Raw genomic sequence first — 20,434 nt, 5'->3', positions numbered from 1 at the left:
AGCTGCGCGTTACAGCGAAGCTACAACATGCCTTTTACTAGGGGAATATAGGACGCTGCAGGTAAAATGAACCGGGTCTCTTAAAATATTAGAGAGGGAGAGATAGAAGAAGGGAAATGTCACGAGAGGTAACGTTCTGATTTCTGATTTCGATGAACAAATCGGGTTATTCATCTGAACGGATTTTCATTTTCTCCTTTACACTTTTGTCCATAATATCGTTTTAAATTATACAGTCGACGTGTTTATGCGAGATACTGGTGTATACTATAACTATTTTCTCTCTCCGGATTATATCGCCTATGGCGAGCAACAGCAGGAAATTGATAGGTCCACGGAACGCCCTCACAGATGCGAAAAGTTATATCTGATAGAGCTGCACCGAGGAAAATTGCGTATTAATCCGCTCGAAAGCTAATGCATCGTAACGCGATGTTATTACCTTTACTCTACCTTCAAGGAAAAAGCCACTCCCGACCGCCCTAGCTTTTCTCTCCATCGACCTCGTTGTAACCATCATCTTTGTGGTAGCTGGCACGGAAGAAAGCGACTGTAATTTTTCCGTGCCACGTCGAAACTCTTGTCGGGGCGCAGGGAACGAGAAAATCATGGGTCCCCGACCCGCCGAACGCGATATTTCACATTCCACGCCGAGCGAAAAATTGTTTCGCGTTCTTCATACCGTAGTATAGTTATAGAACGCGATCGCGTGTGTCGACGCGTCACAAATCCATCATGAGACAACTTGCGTATCAATAATCAACTCGATCAGGTTTTATGCCGCTTTCATCGAACAAAATCGCGAACGTGCGAAAAACGCAAAAGTAAATTGCGCGTTTCGGCTGCATATAAAATCATAATCCCCCCCAGCGGCGCGACAGAGTTCCAGAGTATAAACTGACACGATTCTCTCGAATGGAACGACTCGTATAAATCCGGGGAGATTATTACAGAGTGCTAAAGGCGGGCTGCGTGATTTTGTCGAGGCCGCACAAGCATTGAAGACCCCTGCGCGCCGCGGGTTAACCAATCTTCATATCGCGCTTCATTTATATTTAACGCATCCGCATATTTCGCCGCTCTATGCGTGAGACGAATAAAAATTTCCTACTAATATTCTACCCACGTGCCACTTTTCTTGTCCGGAATTGTACCACAGGTCCGCGAAATGACCAAGGTACGGCAAATTTATGTTATAATATATATATAATATATATATATATATATATATATATATATATATATTGCAATATATTTTAAATATAGAAAATTAAGGTGCCAAAAATAAAACTCTCCAACAAACCAATCTAATAAATAAATATAAATAGGTGATTAAAAAATATCTATAAATTAATACGAGGACAAATCAATATTATGTAATCACGTAGAAGATGTAGAGATTTATAAAATCTTGCATTTGTCTACGCAGTAATACAATTAATAGAACCGTCCATAAGACTTTGCTACTTTATTAATAGACATATAAGAATGAGACTAATTTTTCTCAAATATCAATCTCATCTGACAATTGGTTTAACCATAGCAGATATATTGTGTATATATATTACTCGAGAAACATATCAATCTCTAATTCCACCCGAACACGACACGTTCCAGACCGGTTTAAACTATAGGTAACATATAGTCGCAAAGCGCCGCGATGATTATCAATGACAGCTCTCCGATATATCACGGCGTGACGGCGATTCGGCGCGACTTGCAGCTTGCAACCATATCAGTCCGTAACGCGCTGTTGGCGGCGCGGACGATAGGCGATGAGAGATTCAGCGGTAATCCTCTCTACTCGCTTGTTACGGGACACCTGGGGTAATTAGGTTCCCCGTGGCTTTAACGGGCGGCAAAGTTCGACGATCAAATTGACGCTCGCGCATCCGCCGCGAGCTCTTCGGGACTGATTTTAAGTGAACATACGCACGCGGCGCGCTTAAATCTCATTCCAGCAGCAGCAGCCGGCAGCGGCAACATGACCGCTGGAATTATTACGGGGGTAGACGATCTCGCGTTACGTGACCGACAAGACGGTTTTCAATTTTAGCGACCGTTCTCGCGCGGCACTATGCGATCGTTAGCACGGGCGGTCGTTTGCATTCGCGAGAGCGCACCGCCCGATTTACGTGCTGCTTAGTGGCGCCTCGTTCCACGCAAATTCGCTTCGGTCCTTAAACGTAAATCCCGCGTCGCATCCGCCACCCGCGACGTTGTAATAAACGGTTTGATCTCGTGTATACCGGCGTTACCGATAAACCGTCGCTCCTCGGCTTTGTTCGTGGGACGTATGTACACTGCACGAATGATACCGTCGTAAAAGCAGATATTAATCAATCCTCAAATCAACGTTACATCGCACTACATGTGTACCACAGTTCGTGGAGAAGATATGAGATTAATAATGAAAAAAACCAACATTTTATCAAACACAACAAGATGCTGAAAGCTATTATTTCTAGTCCTAGTAACAAAATGCAGCTGGTATTTTGCAAAACTTAAGCCTATTTTATCGAGAAGAATTACAGAGATATAATTCACATTTTAAATGAACGGTTCAGGGTTCAGAAATCATTTCTTATCTTTTTTCGAAGGACATTTTTTATCTATTTCGAACAAGCCAAGCTTTCAGAGTGAGATTCTATTAACGAGCGACGCAATTACGATTCTTGCGAGTACCAGCTACAGTCGAGGCGTAAATCTTAATGTAATATATGACGTGACAAGAAGTAAAGTGGATTTCCTGTTAAACTAGTGACGTAAGACGTCGCGGCAAAGCCTAAGAACGTTCCTAATTTCATTATTAGAAAATAGGATATCGGGGCGTACATAAGAAGTTCATCTATCGAGACACCAGTTTTTAACATCTGCCTTCGATATCGTGTGCCGTAGATCACGATATTAATCTCCTTAATTAACACGTAATAACCTTCTGTCTGACATTATTCCTATTCATTTGTAATCCATCAATGTTATTTAATCGGTATATTAATCAAGTTTCAGTCCGAGAATGCAGAATACAAACAGATAGAATTGCTCCCAGGATTAATCAAGGAAACATATAATGACAAGGGTGTTCGTTTTCCTTGAAATCCGTGAATCAAATGCGATATGATCCCCTTACAATTCAATCATCTTCGTAGATCCCGCTCCGGTATCGCGCGGACTTCAGTTATTTCGATTAAATGCGTTCGACGAACAAACCGGATTCCCGGAAGTTTAAAGCCGAGCTGCCAGTATTATTAACGCAACGGAATGTACATGTCATTATAGGGAGAACTTAATTAACAGTAGTATTAAACCTAGCGTTATCATAATCATCAATCAGCAATGTCATCAGTTTCCGATACAAAGATGTGCAGGATGCCATTTAGAAGCTATTATTCATAATGTTCTCGATTGCATACTGCAAAAAGCATGAGTTTAGGCATTACGATTGCGTCACGTATAATTAACGATTCCTAAAACTTGAAAGAAGTATAACAGAAATATAGAAGTGTAACATAATGTGCGATATTTGAAATATTTGCATATTAAATAGCTCAGAACTGCCATATATGTATAGGTATAATATATGCAGTATCTTTCGTTAAAACTCCGAGATATTCCGTATTTTAACGAAATATCTCTCTATAGATTGTCACGAATGAATCCCTGCGGCAATAAAATAGATATGATAAAAATAATAGGCGAATTCAGGGGCAGTGCTTGTCAGATTAGTCACGTCGTCCATTGAAACGCATTATTGAACGTCCGACCGACTGGAAATCGCAGGAATGGAGAGCTTAATTATTAGAATTACGAGGAGATCAGTGGTCTGTAGAAATTAAGGGAAATTTAATTGCCGCAGGCAGCCGGTAATGAAGGAGAAAATGATTACTTGCTGAGCTCAACGATCGTACGTGATTGTATATTGTATTGTCCAAAATGCGTTATTATTTACCATGCGTATTTGCATTTGCATGGATTATTATAGTAAATATAAGCGATGTTCTCTATCCTACTGAGAGATATTTCCATGACACAAAACTACGCAAAATTAAAATGTTCGTTTCAAAAAATTTATTTATAATTAAAACGATATCTTCCTTATTTTTCAAATAATTTTTAAACAATTGTAAGTGCGTTACAATGATACAATATATATGTATATTTAGTAAAAAGTAATGTATATAATTTTTACGGACTTATTTTTTAAATATTGGTATATAAATATAAATAATTTTTAAATATCTTATATACCATTAAACAACACAATATTCACATATCAGATACAGATAATAACTGTAATTTAATAATTTAATAATTAATTTAATTAGATGATTAGAACAAAAGCTAAAAAAGACAAAACTTTTAACGCGCACTTTAATGATCTCGAAATATGATTAGCCAGCAGCTTGTTATTCGCGTGCAATTAAATGAACCGATAGGAAAGGCGCGCTGAAATGTCCTAGAAAATGGACTAACCAATTTTCATTGTCTCGGGTAACTGCGGGAAACGAGGCTCGCCTCTCACTTGCGGTGAGAGACGAACCATTTTTCGCCGAAAGCAGTGGCAAGTTTCTCTGGTGGTAGTCACAGCAATTGGAAATCGAACCGATGGCCTGCGAAAACCATAGGAGACTTAATTACTCCGGCAGTGGCCGGAAACAAGGACGAAAACGATTACTCGTCGGAATCAATGATCCTACCCCACCGAAGTCATCAATTTCATAGACGCGGGGCAGGCACGGCACGACACGGTAATCGAAAATGTATCGACTTCGAACATTTGGTACACCGAAAAGCGGATTTATCTGGACATGTAAATGGACCGGTTCAATCTCGCTCAAAGCACAACCACAATCTGCTTTCTCTACCCCTCTCTCCCCTTCTCTCTGGGAGAGAAAGTTATATAGTATTCAATATATAATATACAAAAAAATGTCTATAAACAGAAACTAAATAGATCTCATCTATTTAAAGTAAGAAAGAAAAATAAAAAATAATAATATAAAATTTAATATATATTAGAAATGTTCAGATATAATTCATTTACTTGAGCGTCTTTAGAATCTTAGAAATTAAGTTAATTATCTCAGCTACTAAAAATTTAAACAAACATTTTTTAAAATATGGATAAACACAGGTTTATCATTTTCTGATTTCTTCATATAACCTTTTGACCATCTTTCTCTACTGAGAATAAACAAGAAAATAATTACAACGAAAAATTTACTTGAACGTACTTCCCACAAAGCTATTAAAGTAAAATATAGCCTCATTTATTATCGGGCTAAAAATCCTCGTTACAACAATGTATTATAGCTCAGTTTAGTTGTAATAATTAATAAATGTCACGTTATCCATACAGAGTTCAGTAACATGCCGATTCAGCGTTCTTAGACGCCATCGTGAAGGCAAAGCCTCCTACGAGAGGATAAAATATCGTATCATTAATAAAAAAAAAAAAAGGTTTCTCTTTCGCAACGTCTTGGTCTTAACGAGCAAAAACGTGTCTTCGTTATCGTGCGGTTGTTGGTAACGACGAGGCAACGCGATCTGTGTAACACAACCTTAAAGGACCAACTCCATCGCGGATCTTCTTCTCTCAAGATGACGAGATTTATTTCGCCGTGCTCGGCAGAAAAGAGAAACCCGAGGAAAGCGAATTTGTAATCTCTGATTAGGTAAAGTGAGTCGCCTTAATTGACACACTCGTGAAACAGGAGCGCGAGCACGAAAGAGGAGAGTATCGCACCTCGTTTTCCTCTCTTCAGGCTAATTCGTTAATCAACGGCTATTCACAAAAAACATTCACTTTATATATGAACGCGATAAAGAATATTTTAATTATCTGCATCCGTATCGCGCTGAAGATAACAATTCCCAACGTGATATGCTGCACAAATTTTCGCCGCGTGTTACACGAAATTGCATTTGGCTGAACAAATGTTACACCTTTTAATCAGTCGGCAATAACCGTTTTGCGATTATATACGTAAATTGGATTTTATTTACGGTTGTCAATATAGTACCTCATCGTGTTCTCGCAATCCGTAATTAATTAGCGTTTAAAAGTATGCCGACCAAAAAATATTCAATTTTGTATCTTATTTATTAACATCGCATCTGATATTGAAATAATAGAATGTTACTACATGACGAAATAAATATATAATAGTTAGAGAGAGAGAGAGAGAGAGAGAGAGAGAGAGAGAGAGAGAGAGAGAGAGAGAAATATGTTTTAATCATATCTGATCGCAAACACTTAGTTATTAATTCTTATTTATCCTAGTATGCACTTTTATAATTTCATTGTCGCCCTACTAATCAAAAACAGTTTTTACGTAATCATATTATTAAAGAACAAATTCATAAAGTATTCATTTATAATTCTCATATTTGATTCTCATCGATACAAATATCCCATAAAAAAATCGCGATAAAGTAATCCCAAAATTATTTTGCGCTTATTTTATCCGATTGATATGTTTGCTATTTCTATAGAAGATATAAAATATTTTCACACTTCTCATGATGATATATATAATTTAACGCGTTTAAAACTAATAACGGATTGTGTAAAAATATATATTCTCAAAATGTGAATCTTCACGGAACGATGAACTGAATAATATATTGGTGTTTACGCAAAAAGAATTTTAATAAATGTATCACATCTCATAATTACCTGAAATTATTAAATAGTTTATATTGATATGTGCACTTCGATGTGCACTGATTTCGCACGAATATTTTACAATAAAATGTATATTAGCGTAGTATTAAAGCTCAAAACTTCTTGCGTAAAAATCATAAAAGCAATATCTGGGACAACATATTCTCTGCAAGAAAAATCACAGGCTCCACGCAGCGAAGATAAGCATACCTTCCGAGGGGAGTAGTAATCCGTAATCGGCCACCCATCATCCTAAATCCTACGTTCGCCCAGATGCTGGGTTCGAAGGAGGCAGCACGCGCGTAGAATTTCAAAACGACGAACGTGCACTTCGATTTCCGTTGAAACGTTCGGAGCGTTTAATTGGAAGAAATGAAAAGCCGATAGCCGGGAGGGCTGTTAAGAGCCCATGAGTTTGCGGTACCGCAAATGAACCCTTATCATCGACCGACGCCGTCGACTGAAAGTACCGTCTCGCCCTCGTGTCACACTCGCACCCTCGCCCACACGCAATCATCCGTGTCCACTCCGATTGTACACCTGTCGCAGTATGCTGCTCGAATGTCTGCTCGACGATCAAAATTGGTAGATCGATGCAATCGACCGCATGACCAATGACAATTGAGCGGAAATTTTGCTATTTTGTGCTAGAATTTGGCGATGTTGACATGATGCATTTCGTGATCGCGACCGAAACAATCGCAGTTGACAATTATGGAATCTATAATGGGCTCGCCATTATAGAAAATGTCCCAATAATGTTAAGCTTATGAAGTGCACGTGTCGAGAATTTGATATGGCACAATGAAAGCAAATTATGTATGCATTGTAACTTAAAAAAAAAAAGATAAGAAAAAAAGGACGAAAGAAATTAAAAAGAAGTGCTATGTGAGAAGAAACGGAAAGAAAGAGAAAAGAAAGAAAAAGTTTATATACGAACTGATATAAGATACATCTGTCTTTTTATACTTCGGAACCAAGAAGTTGCCGTTTTTCGTATGAGGTATTGATTTAATAACAGCGGTTACTTGCAGCCACATAATGCGAAACGATCGAAGCGTAATTTACCGAAGTTTGCCGAGTAAAAGCAAAGCTCTCGAGTTAGCGCCCTCGCGATTCCTCACGTTCCACACAACAAGGAAATCCTCTCGCAATAAAGGAAAAGAAGAGGGGGGAGGGAGGGAAGTATGGGACCCGTATGGTCTCGAGCCGTAGCCGCGGAAGTAAAAGTCGATCTCAGTGCCTGCTGTTGCCGCCGCTCGTAAATCCCCGTAGAACCGAATCGCGAGGCTATTTCGAGTCAAAAGGGGAGGAGGAGAGGAGTGATGCTGAAGAACAACTGCGATTCCGAGGAGGTGATTACCTTGAAAAGGAGGCCGTGTAAATAATGGTCGAACACCACGGCGCGCAGGGAATTGGTCCTCTTATGAGCCCGCGGGGATGCCATTTCGCTGCGACCGATCTCTCGTTACTTCTGACCATCGATTAACGTATTCGCGCCCGTCGTCCGTCTGCGCAAACTTGGTCCACACTCCTAACCCACACGACGCGTCAACTATTCGAGCTTTCGTACATCGCGTTTGTACGACGTCTTCTTTCGGTTAACTTGAGATGAATTTTTTCCCGACAAAAATATCATAATGAACACGTGTGTAAATAAATTCTGAGACGAGATTGTCAAGTCAATAGACACACAAAGCAACGATATAAAGAAACTGTTTTTGTATCAATAAATAAAGAAATTTCATCTTTACTTGCTTTTTCTTTTTCTATCTCTTCGTTGGAGTTGAAACGATTTATTGTACCTATATTATTTTTCACTTTACATTGTGACGAAGCACATTCTCGTCTGTGCGACGGCTAATGCGATTTCGATAACAATCGTAAGGAAATACTGGCTGCGGTATCAAGTGTACGTCTAAACTTGCCAATGCAAAGTACCTATTGTTAATCGAGACCTTCAGAGCACCGAAGTGTGACTCTGACAATTAAATGAATGCTTTCACTTCCCCTCTTCACACCGCGTCCTCTCCTGTTTCTCTCACTCGCGGTAAACTGGTACAGCCAGCACTTATGTGAAGAAACAATCGGCCAGTTAGCCTCCGACTATTGATCGAATTTCGCAGCTTTTGCCGAGCCGCGGGCGTTGGCCGTCGCATTGGCCAAGTGTCGTCACGTGAGACAGAAAACGATGTGATATCCGACATTTAAGTATCGATCGAATCTCGCGCATCCAGTATTGCGACTACTTGCTTTAGATAATGCAATCCCCAAAGTTCACGTTTGTTACCTTTCCCGTTATCTTCGCTGGTGAAATCCGATCAACCAGAGCGATTGTTTCGTAAATTCTCTGAACGTGTGTATGTACGACGAACGAGTTTGTTGCACGTACTACCGCAGTAATTATTATTTACTGGCCCCCGCAATGGGATTTTCAGTCGGTGAAAAGTTACATGCGCCACAACCAAGCGCGATAGTTTAGAGTCAATCATAAACGCATTGTAGACGGGCAACTGCTGTTATAAACCGAACGGTCGATTTCGTGTTCGGCAATTATTGCATTCGTATAACGAGATTTCGAAAAGCGAAATTGCACACAAGCTCTCGTTCATAATTACCGACTAGTATTAAAGCATTTGAGAATGTCAAGTTTTACTCGATGTTTAAACGATAGAATGTAATAGTAAGAACGATATATTCTCTATTGGCATGAAAATAAATAAATTAATCACTTGACACTCACGTACGTTTTACCAAAAAAAATGTTCCAAAACATTTTTCCAAAAAGATATCAGCTCTATTTTGGATTTTTGTTTAATGATCATGAAGTTTGTTATCTTAAAATAGCAACTATGATGATAATGTAAAAAATAAAATATTAATATTATATTAATTTCTTATAAATATTCATATCAAGCGTGGCTGTTAAGTGATTAAAAAGAAATGGCAGAAATTAATTCAAGTTATTAATTGTAAGTGGTGGTAACATCAGATTTTTAGGATCCCTTAAAACTAAACACTTATTATTGCTTTTTGGTTCAAGCTGCATCAGTAGCAAAATTGCGTTGAATCTGTAGCGTGAATCCTACGTCGATAACGTGCGACACTGGGCGACGCAGGCACGCCGATAACGGCCGATAACAAATTAATTATGGTTAGACTGTAGCGCGCATATTAATCGATAGAGATCCATGATCGAGGCAATTATACTGCCGAAATTCAGATCGAGTCGCGGGCATGTAACTCGAATGTAATAACCGGGGGAGACAATGCGGGGAACGGGGACAATCAACGTAATTCTAACACATCGATCGACCGAGAAGTGCATCCCCCCCTCCGCGTATGCGTGTGCGTGCATATGTATGTTTAGTTTCGAGTGTTCCTCGTCGAGACGCGATTGATTACTGACGATCAGATTATGGCAATTAATAGCTCGAGTGCCATAGATCCCTTCGCTTGTAAATTAGTTCCGTTTCCGGCAGAGGAACTCCCGGAATCCAACTTATCACCGCAAGTACGCGGACGACCGTTATCGGTCATCCAGTACGGAATCCATATTCACGCACATATAGACACGCACGTACACATACGTTGCAAACAAGTCTTTCCAGATAGCCGAATAGACGTACCTCACGAGTGAGCGAAAATGTGAATATAGAACTGTGAAAACTGTGTTGTATATTATTTGCAATTTTTATTAAATAAAAATCTATTTGAGCAGAAACGATCTTTATTATGTCTTTAACTAATTTATCTTGTTTATGTCCTACATTTAATAAATTGATTTTATACTGCGCTTGATCATATAAATAGCTTTACATTATTAACAAATTGCGTTTTGTTTTGTAACGCAATAAATTGTCTTTATCATAAAACATATAATTAAGAAAAGAGAGAAATATATAGATACTAAAAACAAATAAATAATTGTGAAATATTTCATTTCCTAATGTATGTTATAAATCTCATTAAAATAAAGTAAACAATTTAATCAATTTAATTAACAGTGTAACTTGATAACTAGAATTTCTAATTTGATTACAAATGTAGAATGTTCCGAAGAGCAGTTGAAAGTGAGCCTCGAGCATAACATTGTTTCGCATTTGCATCATCCACACACGTCAATATTGTGAAAATAGTGTGGCGCAGTATAGTGCAAAAAATCGTATAAATTGAGCGGTTAGAAAATTGATGCAAACATACTTTACTAAAACCTCACATAGAGAATTGTACGTTACTAAATTTTAAACATTAAGTGCATAAAGAGGTTTTGCTTTAAATTGTTATATCTCTCGAAAGAACAGTGTTTGTGAGAGGAAATATTTTCCATAGCAATATGAGTGTATACGTAACAATTTAAAATATAATCCGGTATTTTATAATTTCACGTGACGCGAAGAAACGAAGAGAAAGAACGGGGATGAAATGCGGCTTCGATTCGTGTTTAAAATCCATCACTATACCAGTGATACCTGGTTTGCTTTGCCGTACCGACTTCGTTAACGAAACAATACAACCCCGATATCGTTTCCTCTGGCTCCAATCGATGAAACACGTTGGACTATTTCACAACCAAGTACTCTTGCTCCACATATCTGGCGTGCGTCCCGGGGACGCAAGCCCTCTATATAGAGTATAAACGCTATTCATGCGGTGGGATAATGGGTTAAGTGGGGTCTACTCACGACGTCGATGAGCTGGGAGAGGCGTAGTCCCATTTTGACAGTGAGGCGATCGCTGTTGTTGCCAACAGGGCGGATGAGGCGGTTGTAGTTCGACAGCAGGTCATCGTAGAGACGCTTCGCTTCCGGATTGGCCGAGGCGCCCGGAAACGGGGCAACGAGACAGGATATGGCTGCCGCCATCGCCAACAATCCGCCCAACCTGGACCACCATCGCCACCAGCCTTTCCCACCGTCGTTCGTCCAAGCATCCCTAAGCATCGTACGCCTTGTCCACCCCTTTAACAATAAATTACGCGTCCCTTTGTAATGCATGCCTCGGTACAGGGTTCGTTGATATCTCTCCTCTCGCTCTTTCTCCGTTACTCTATATTCCTCTTTTTCTCTCTCCCCTGTATTTTTGGCGTGCACGCCAGAATCCATCTCCGCGCGCGCCAGCATGCATCTATTACCCTGCGGCTGTTTTATATTGCGACATTAAAGAACATTCTGACCGTGATGAAACGCGATGACTTAGCGGCAGCTCGTTACGCACACAAAGTAGAAATAAAGTCAACGATAATTAGGAAATACAGTGCTAATGAGAAACGTTCTCGTATCAAGCGAGACAGAAATAAACGCTTCACGGTCAAAAATGCTATTAAGTAAAAGTTTAATTAAAATTTGTGTAAATATTCGCGAAACGCAAATATATAATTACTATATCAAACAATATCCATTATTATAAGAGATTTTTTTATTATAGCAAAGCTAATGTGGATTAATGGAAATATTAATCGACTCTACTGGCCATTATAATCGCCAAGACAATACGACCACGATTTGGTTCGATTATCGTCATGTAATCTTTGATACGTATATAAGTATCTCATTTAAATAATTAAATTTATTGCGAAAAATACTACCCCAACCAAGGTTCGAACCTGGAATCTCCCTCATTCCGTGATGGGTGTCGTACCAATTCGACCACTGAGGCATGTGGTAATATTTATCGCAATAACCTGTATTAAACTAAACAATATTATTCCAACCATAGTAACTGCGCGCCGACAAATCGTCAGACTTGAAACACAATTTTGGTTAGCGTAGCAAATTATTTTTTTTTAATATAGACATAATATAAGATGGAAACACCAAAACTTTAGTCAAAGGTGTATATTCGCAATAAATTTAATTATTTAATGAGATGCTTATATAAAGTATCAAAGATTACATGACGATAATCGAACCAAATCGTGGCCGTATTGTCTTGGCGATTATAATGACCAGAGTAGAGTCAATTAATATTTCCATTGTTGTTTATTATTTGACTGGCGAAGTAAAAGTGATTTATTCTGTTCTAATGTGGATTACTTATATAAAATAAAACAAGCTTTGTTTTTTAAAGAAAAAGCGAGCGCTGCTACTAAATTAAACATTATATATATGGGTAAACAAAAATAAGAAATAATAGTTTAATTTTGTTTTTTCGTTTAAAACGAAACTTATTGTATTTTGGAGTCGAAAGAGAACCAAAAAATTTACGAGAACGATTTATAAACAAATGAAAAATTTCTTCAACAAAAACTTTCACCGCGATAATTTGAGAAATGGCCATTTTCGTATAAAATATCTCGAGGGACGGCAAATTCAGGAGGGCATTTTCATGGAGAAACATAAATTTCGCTTAGAATGTGAGTTTCGCAATTTGACAGGCATGTCGTGAAGCTTACGATCGCAGTAGCCTAAAGAAATAAAATTTGGAAAACGAATTGTCTAGAGAAAAAAAACACGTATGCAATAAATTATAATTAGGTGACATCGCTGGCGGGCAATTGATATATGATTATATACGCAATGAATTTCACGACAAACTTTTTCCGATATAAAAAAGATGGTATCGGCGAAAAGAAACAAAAGAAATTCTGAGAAAAGCTCTTTTACGAGCGCGCGTAAATCTTAATTGGAACAAGAATTAAAACGACTTTGCCGTTAATCCACGTTCGATATCATGCCATTACGAAATTAGGATACGGATAATTCGCGAGTACCTGCAAATTCTGATTGATCGCCATATAACGTAAGTTTGATCGTAAACCGGGTTATTGACAGAGAAATGACAAGTTGCTAAGGGAACGGAGATGAAATACCGCAAAATAAAAATGTAACGCATCCGCTTCTGGGTTATTTGTTCATGCATTCACATTCCTGTTGTGTATTTGTAACATTTATGCTTATCGATCTGACATATCCCGGTTATCGACTAGTCTCTGCACCAAACTTATTTAGTTATCCATTTCTATTCTTAAGTGTGCTATTTTTAACTTACGATTGATTTTAGATATCCTCGTGTATAATGCACAACTGTGCATTATAGCTTTAAATTAATGTCATTCTGTGAAATGCGTGTCGGATGATGAATTATCTAAATAAACATTTAATAAACAATCCTTGTATTTATCAGATATCAGCTATGTGCATTTAGTATTAAAAGCAATTACGTGTTCTCGAATAACGTATTATGTTTGAAAAAATATAACCAATCATTATTCATAATAATTTTATGCTGCTACGAAACTCTTATGGATGTGCCTTCGAGAAACTTTGAAAATTCTATATATTATACGTTCCTTGAATTATTATTAAGGGGTTAGTCTACTCGAGAATGGTCAAAAAATCGATTTTTTTTTTATTGGCTTAAAAAATCCTTTGAACCCTCTAGAATGAGGGACAAAAGGTCTTATACCTGCCAGAACTCGTTTTCATTGAAATTTCGAGCTCCTACCCAAGCGCTCCGGAGTGCTCCGAAACGCCTATCTGCTGCAAATCGTTATCTGTTCGGCGGGTACAACATAACGATTTACCATTCAATTTTGAATTTCTCTAATAAACTAACGACACCAACAGATGTCGTTAAAAATACTTTATAGTCAGTCAGAAGTATTTTCAACAGACAGCACGCCAGTATTGCATCATTTTGCTCTGAAACGAGTGTTTAGTGGCGCGAAAACCGTGGAAGTGGCATCGTATTTTGCAGCAAGCATTTTTAATCACGGGTACGAGAGTATTCTACAAATGATGGACGTCCTGAACTTACAAATTGGGCCAAATGCCGTCGAAATGTGCGATAAAGCGGATGAGCTGCGAATTGCAATTGCTGACAAGCGGTCGTTCGAGACCTCCAAACAAGAAAGAATTAATAGAAGAATAGCACAATCGGCTCTCGAAGAGAATTTTTACGAGGTGGAAGGTTTACAGTATGACGCAGGAATGGCTGATTAACGGTAAGACGCTTAAAATGCAATTTTTCACTCAAAAAACTAGTACCGAAACTTTAAACGCGTTTTTCTCAAAACTATGTTTTTCAAAACGGTGTACACGATATCTCGAGTTCTAATCGATGAATCGACTTCAAATTTGGTACACATATTCTATGGAATAGTAGTTACGGAATGACGAACGATTTTATCATTATAATATTTTGTTCAATAATTATTAATAATAATAACACGTAATTTGAGTCCAAAAATGCAGCAAAAAATTCAGGAATTTTTTTCTTGACGCCAAAAACAAGGAGAGAAAAAACGCTTCGTCATTCCGTAGACAATACAATATAGTTTATGACTATATTTTTTTTTTTTGGTTTCAGACCATCCACATTCCAGAAACCATGTACACCGTTTGACCACCTCTAAAAAACATAGTTGCGCGCGAAGGAGTGCCTCATCGCCATTTTAAAATTTTTCAACGCATAAAAATTTGGACATGTTCTCGAAACTTTAACAAAGAAAATAAAAAAAAAACATTCATTTATCACCGATACTTCGTCTAAAATTAATTCTTGAAAATTCGCCTGTTTTTGGCTCTCTCGAGTAGACTAACCCCTTAACTTATATGTAGGTAGGTGTATATCAAGTATTTTAAGGAAATTCCTCAATGCAGCTTACAATTAGTTAAATTAATACAATGCGCCAGTGCTGAATTCAATTTTGCCGATACAAACGTCATGGCCGAACAAACCAATTTCTCGCCAGGCTGTCGAACGCATTAAATCCGAAGCGCCAGTTAATTGCGAGAGCGCGATAAACCGCATGCGATTGTTCTGCAACGGAAAGGTCAATACAAGCTGCGCTCGCTCGAATTCGCGTAGCGCGGAAAGAAAAACTTGGTCTGGCAACGACCCGACATTATTTCATGTATACCATCCATATTTAAAGTGTTTAAAACAGACGGAAGCAGTGTGATCGGACTGCAGTACTTAAATGCGTCAATTCTCTCTAATACCCCAACGATGTCAACTTATTTTCCGAGCGAGTCGCCTGTCCATCGTAAGACGTAACACGGCTGGCAGACCAAGTCATTTACTACTCGTGGCGAGGAGCGTAACCATCTATAAAGGAGGCTTGAGCATTGTTGTATCACGGGAAAGGGGAGGAGAGAACCTCTCGAGGAAGTTTTTATCGCTTCTTTGCTGACCTACCTCGCCTACCTCGCTATTATCAGCATAACCGTATGCCTCGAACTACTTCATCGTATTAGGGCAACTTCTCGCGCTCTGATGCTCCTCTTCTTAAAGTAAGGCGACAAAGAGAGTTCTCAAACACGTTCTAAACTGTATTTTACCGAAACTTTCGAGAGAAATAGGCGACTGTACCAATAAGCCAATTTTATTTCTCTTCTTTTTGTATTCATTATTTAAATTTTACATTTGTTTCTCCTGTTTCTATTAGTTGTGTGATATATGTACTAAAAAGGCAAAAATGACAAAAATCATAAAGTTAAAAATTGAAGTAGGTAAGATAATTGTAATTTTAATATTAAAGTTAACTAAAATGTAGGAGGAACGGAATATGATTGATCATTGTGTCATGTTCAATCCTTCGCAAGAAGTGTATGTATAGTCTCTTAGCAGCTTCATTTTCTTTATTAAAAAAAATATCAAAAGCGCCTTTCTCGATATTTTTTCCCAACTATATATCGCCAATATCTTCATGTTCTATTTAATACGCGTTAATGTATCGAGAGACACAACTTTAATTATTCAGGTTATTCTCGAGCGGCCACTTACGTGATAGTTGATACCACTGGGGGTCTGCCTTCATTAACATTTGACCGTAGGCCCCGTGATACTGCCTTGATACTACACTACGTGTACGGCACGACAGTATATGGCTCTGATCGGCGATAGCGCGGTATACCGTAACCGACGGTCAGTTTCGTTATACGATAAAAGGACAGGTCGATCGAACAGCTTGTCCGACAGTGATCGGACAGTGGCTTGAGAAAGCGGATATATAATGGAACCAATAATGAGCCGTTACCGCCGCATCCATCAATCCGGCGGATCAAGCAGCTTTAACCATCTTTTCCCTCGTCCGATGTGATGTCGGAAAACAATTATCACGATCTTAGTTCAATGTATAACCGACGTCCAGGATGGGCGAAACGTTTTCTGTTCGGTAAAATCTATTTATTCCGATATAATCCAAGAATGACGATAAAGATGATTAAGACCTTAATGAAATAATTCTATTTTAACAAACTTGTATAAAAATAAGTTCGTACGTATGTTTTACTAAATAAAAAAAGTAATAAAGCATATATCCAGAGAGGCAAGTACAGTCGACATTCTAATAAGAGTTTTAATTTTTTTCTGAAATAAACAGTGTTTTGTAAAGCATGCTATATATGTATATTCTATAATATCGGATTAAGTTACATATACAGAATAGTCCATGCTAAGCATTACGCTATATTTTATGAGAAATTATTCGCAACAAAATTGGATGCGAATGTGAAAACACTACTTCGAGAGAATTTTCCAAATCCTCATAGATTAAAAAGTTTTCCTAAAAAATTTATTTTAATGTAATATACATCTTGTACGAACTACTCTGTATATAAATTAGTATGCAAAACATCGAAAATATTTTAAAAATGACAAAGCGTTTTAACCAAGTAGCCTACGAAATAGAGAAGAAAACATGACACGATAATCGCTAGTGAATTATCACATTTGTGCCAAGCGCATTTGCGTCAATTTGGATTTTAAAAACACGTCATTTAGCTGCCAATAGCATGACAAAGTTAAAGTTCCGCACGATGAGCGCGAGTGTAAGCAGAAAAAACTTGTTCTAAAGCGGCAAATAAAATTCAACTGCTACAGGCGATAACGCTAAGTGCAGAGTCTGTGTATGTACAATCAGAAACGAATGGCGAGCCATTATCCACTCGAAGGATACAAATCGGCGCGTGGGAGAAGGAGGCCAGGCAAGCGCGTCGAAAGTTTTTGCGCGATCCATGAACGTCTTCCTCGATCGGAGGCGTCGTTTTTCCCGGCGTTCGCGTCAACTAGTAACTTCGACTTTTACATGCGAGCGAGTTGTAACGATTAACGGCCTGCGAGCGATTCATAAAAGTTTGCCGAACGGAAAACGATGTCTGCATAGCGCTTAACGACAGGCGATATAAACGGGCGACACGCATCGATGCAGAGAAAAATATATTATCGTCCATTACACGAGACGTTAAACTATCTGGCAGCGTGATGACGTATTGCCAGTCGCGCATGCCGACGTAATAATTTATCGCGCTTCACGAAATTGGCATCGTGGTACATTTTATCAACATTGAAGATGTGCTTTTGGAAATTCGATCGGCGGGAATCTTTCTTAGCAAAATTAATTTTACCCATATACCTAAATATAATCATCAACCTGAATTATTTCAATTTTATAAATATAGTTCAAAACTGCAACGAAAAATAAAAGTAAAAAGTATCCTTTACAGTCGCGTGCCACGAATATTGTAAAATCGGCGATATCAGAATTCATAGAACGCGTTTTTACAGATATGTATAATACTATTCGTTATCAACAAGGTCTATTTAAAACAGCAATAATCAATCTATGACATAAAGAAAGCCTAATGCGATAATAGTAATACTCTATGCGGTTTAAAACAAATTGGGTAACAAGGTGATTATTTCATAAATATATTGATTATTTTCCATGTTGCACATCCGCCATGCAAACAGGAAAAACGTAATGTAGCGCAACTCAAACGTATCGATTTTATCGTTTAAAGCTGCCACGCAGCTCGCGCAACTGTAACGAGGCTAATCGAATCTGGTACCCTGCACCTACTAACTAGACTATTATGCACCCGGAGCGGAACAGTATCAGCTGGACCGGCTGTCTATTTCCTTTCCTATTGGGTGAATCAATGAGAATGAGAGGCAGACGATTGGCTAGAGGCCCACGTGGTATGAAGAGCGAACGAGAGCATATGATCGTGATTTTGAGAAAATCGTGGTTTCAATTAAGATAATATAAAATTTCCAATATATGTGTATATATATATGAAATCGATGATACTTATTGTTAGCCAAAATGTGTCGAGGCAGATTATTTATAAATAATACATTTATTCGAACTCTAGGGGAAGCTTAATATTAATATTTTAGATATATCACACACGCATGAAAGAGGAAAGAACTGTTAAAATTCTATTATAAATAAAAATATAAACAATAACAATTCAATACACTGTTGTTAAATGTTTATAAATTAGAAATATTTTTCATTTTAAACAGAGGATGGATTTCCAATCCATTATATAACTTCATTTTCGTGTTTTTTATATGCAATACATGATTTTCGATATTCCATAGAGTTACACTATTTGATGCGGATCAAAAAAGGAATTTGCGAAGTTTCAATATCCAGAAATACTATAGAATTTCAGAGCGGATATGTACACGCTGCTTGATATATAAAGCCAGATAATAAATCAAATAGCACATCTATAATATCAGTTTGCATTATAAATATTTACTGAATTGACATAAAATAACAGCAAACTTTTTTAAATCATGTAGAAATATAAATTAAGAAATTTCTCTTATTATTCAAAACCATAGCATCTTCTTAAAAAAATATTTTCAGGCCTACGTTGATACAGGCTGTGTTCCTTTATTCACTGCCAGTACTGAAAATCTATAGTTACGTGACGCAAACTATATATTTTCAGTACTGCCAGTAAAAAAGGAACACGGGGATAGTATTATTCTCACGCATTTAGTAACGATGAAAAAGACAAATGAGAATTTCTACATTGCACAGAATTATGCCTTACAGCAGCAATAAACTTATTGCCACGGCGAACAACACGGATACATCTGTAGAAACGTGAACGGGAAGAAAGAGCGACGCGTAAGAGCCATGATTGATGGGACGGCTGGACTGACAATAAAATCAGCGCCCGGTGCTGCCCGGTTTTTTGCCGATTTTATAACATCGTATACCTCTTTTTACCCGACGAGACGTGGCTTAATTTAAAGCGCTCTCCCGGAATTTACGGCGCCCCACCTCCAGCTCGTTTCTGACCGTGCTGCGCGGGTTATGGATCGTGTAACTCTTGACGCGCGCGCGGCAACGCGCGGGGGGGCTTTGACACCGGCGCGATAGGAAAGAAATCAATTGTCCCGTGCCACCCCCTCGCGCCTCGACCTCGCGAGTCTTTCGACGGTTTTCCGGATAAATCGGCGGAAAATGAATTGCACCGCGATTCCGCCGGCGGCGGACTGCACATACACTTTGAACGCTTCAGTCGCGCTTCAGGCGTTCGGGATCGATGATGTGCTCGTCACTCGTAAATCGCAGCCGACGGAATATCGCGCGACAGTCGGCGAAGTTATAACGATAGCTATAACTTATCTACAGAGAGACATCTTCAGACGACGGCGACGTTATACATTCCCGATGTCGGGAAACTATCGCACGTGTCACTCCGAACGTTCAGTTAATTTTGGTAAAAATATTGCGCGCGCGGTATCGTAAACCGCCGTCGACGGGAATGGGATTAAATCTAACGGAGTGTAATGTATTCAATTACGAAGATATATAACAGTCCGTACGAGAGAAGATAATGAATTATTACTAGATTCCTACAGGCGATAAATTTTCGATTAAAACGCCTCTGTTGGCGCGTAGAGTGCTGACTCCCCTAAAGGACTCGCATACGGTCACGGCGCACGTCTGTGTCTGTATCTTTGCGTTTATGTGCGCGGATATCGAAAAATCAATCGGTCGCTGCTTCGATATTA

At 38.4% G+C, this 20,434-nt stretch overlaps 1 protein-coding gene across 1 annotated transcript in view; it reads right to left on the bottom strand.

The window, feature by feature from the left end:
• Positions 1–20,434, bottom strand: part of Nachralpha1 (nicotinic acetylcholine receptor alpha1) — a 130,186-nt gene that overhangs the window by 61,282 nt on the left and 48,470 nt on the right. The window contains exon 4 of the mRNA XM_077410393.1: positions 11,353–11,628. Within this exon, the coding sequence (XP_077266519.1) occupies positions 11,353–11,610 (258 nt within the window). The 5' untranslated portion in view covers positions 11,611–11,628. The remainder of the gene's footprint in view (positions 1–11,352; positions 11,629–20,434) is intronic.

This window comes from Temnothorax americanus, unplaced genomic scaffold (genome assembly GCF_048541705.1).
Source record: "Temnothorax americanus isolate GAGA-0224 unplaced genomic scaffold, ASM4854170v1 Scaffold10, whole genome shotgun sequence".
Lineage (NCBI taxonomy): Eukaryota > Metazoa > Arthropoda > Insecta > Hymenoptera > Formicidae > Temnothorax > Temnothorax americanus.
This window is presented reverse-complemented; position numbering and strand designations above follow the sequence as displayed.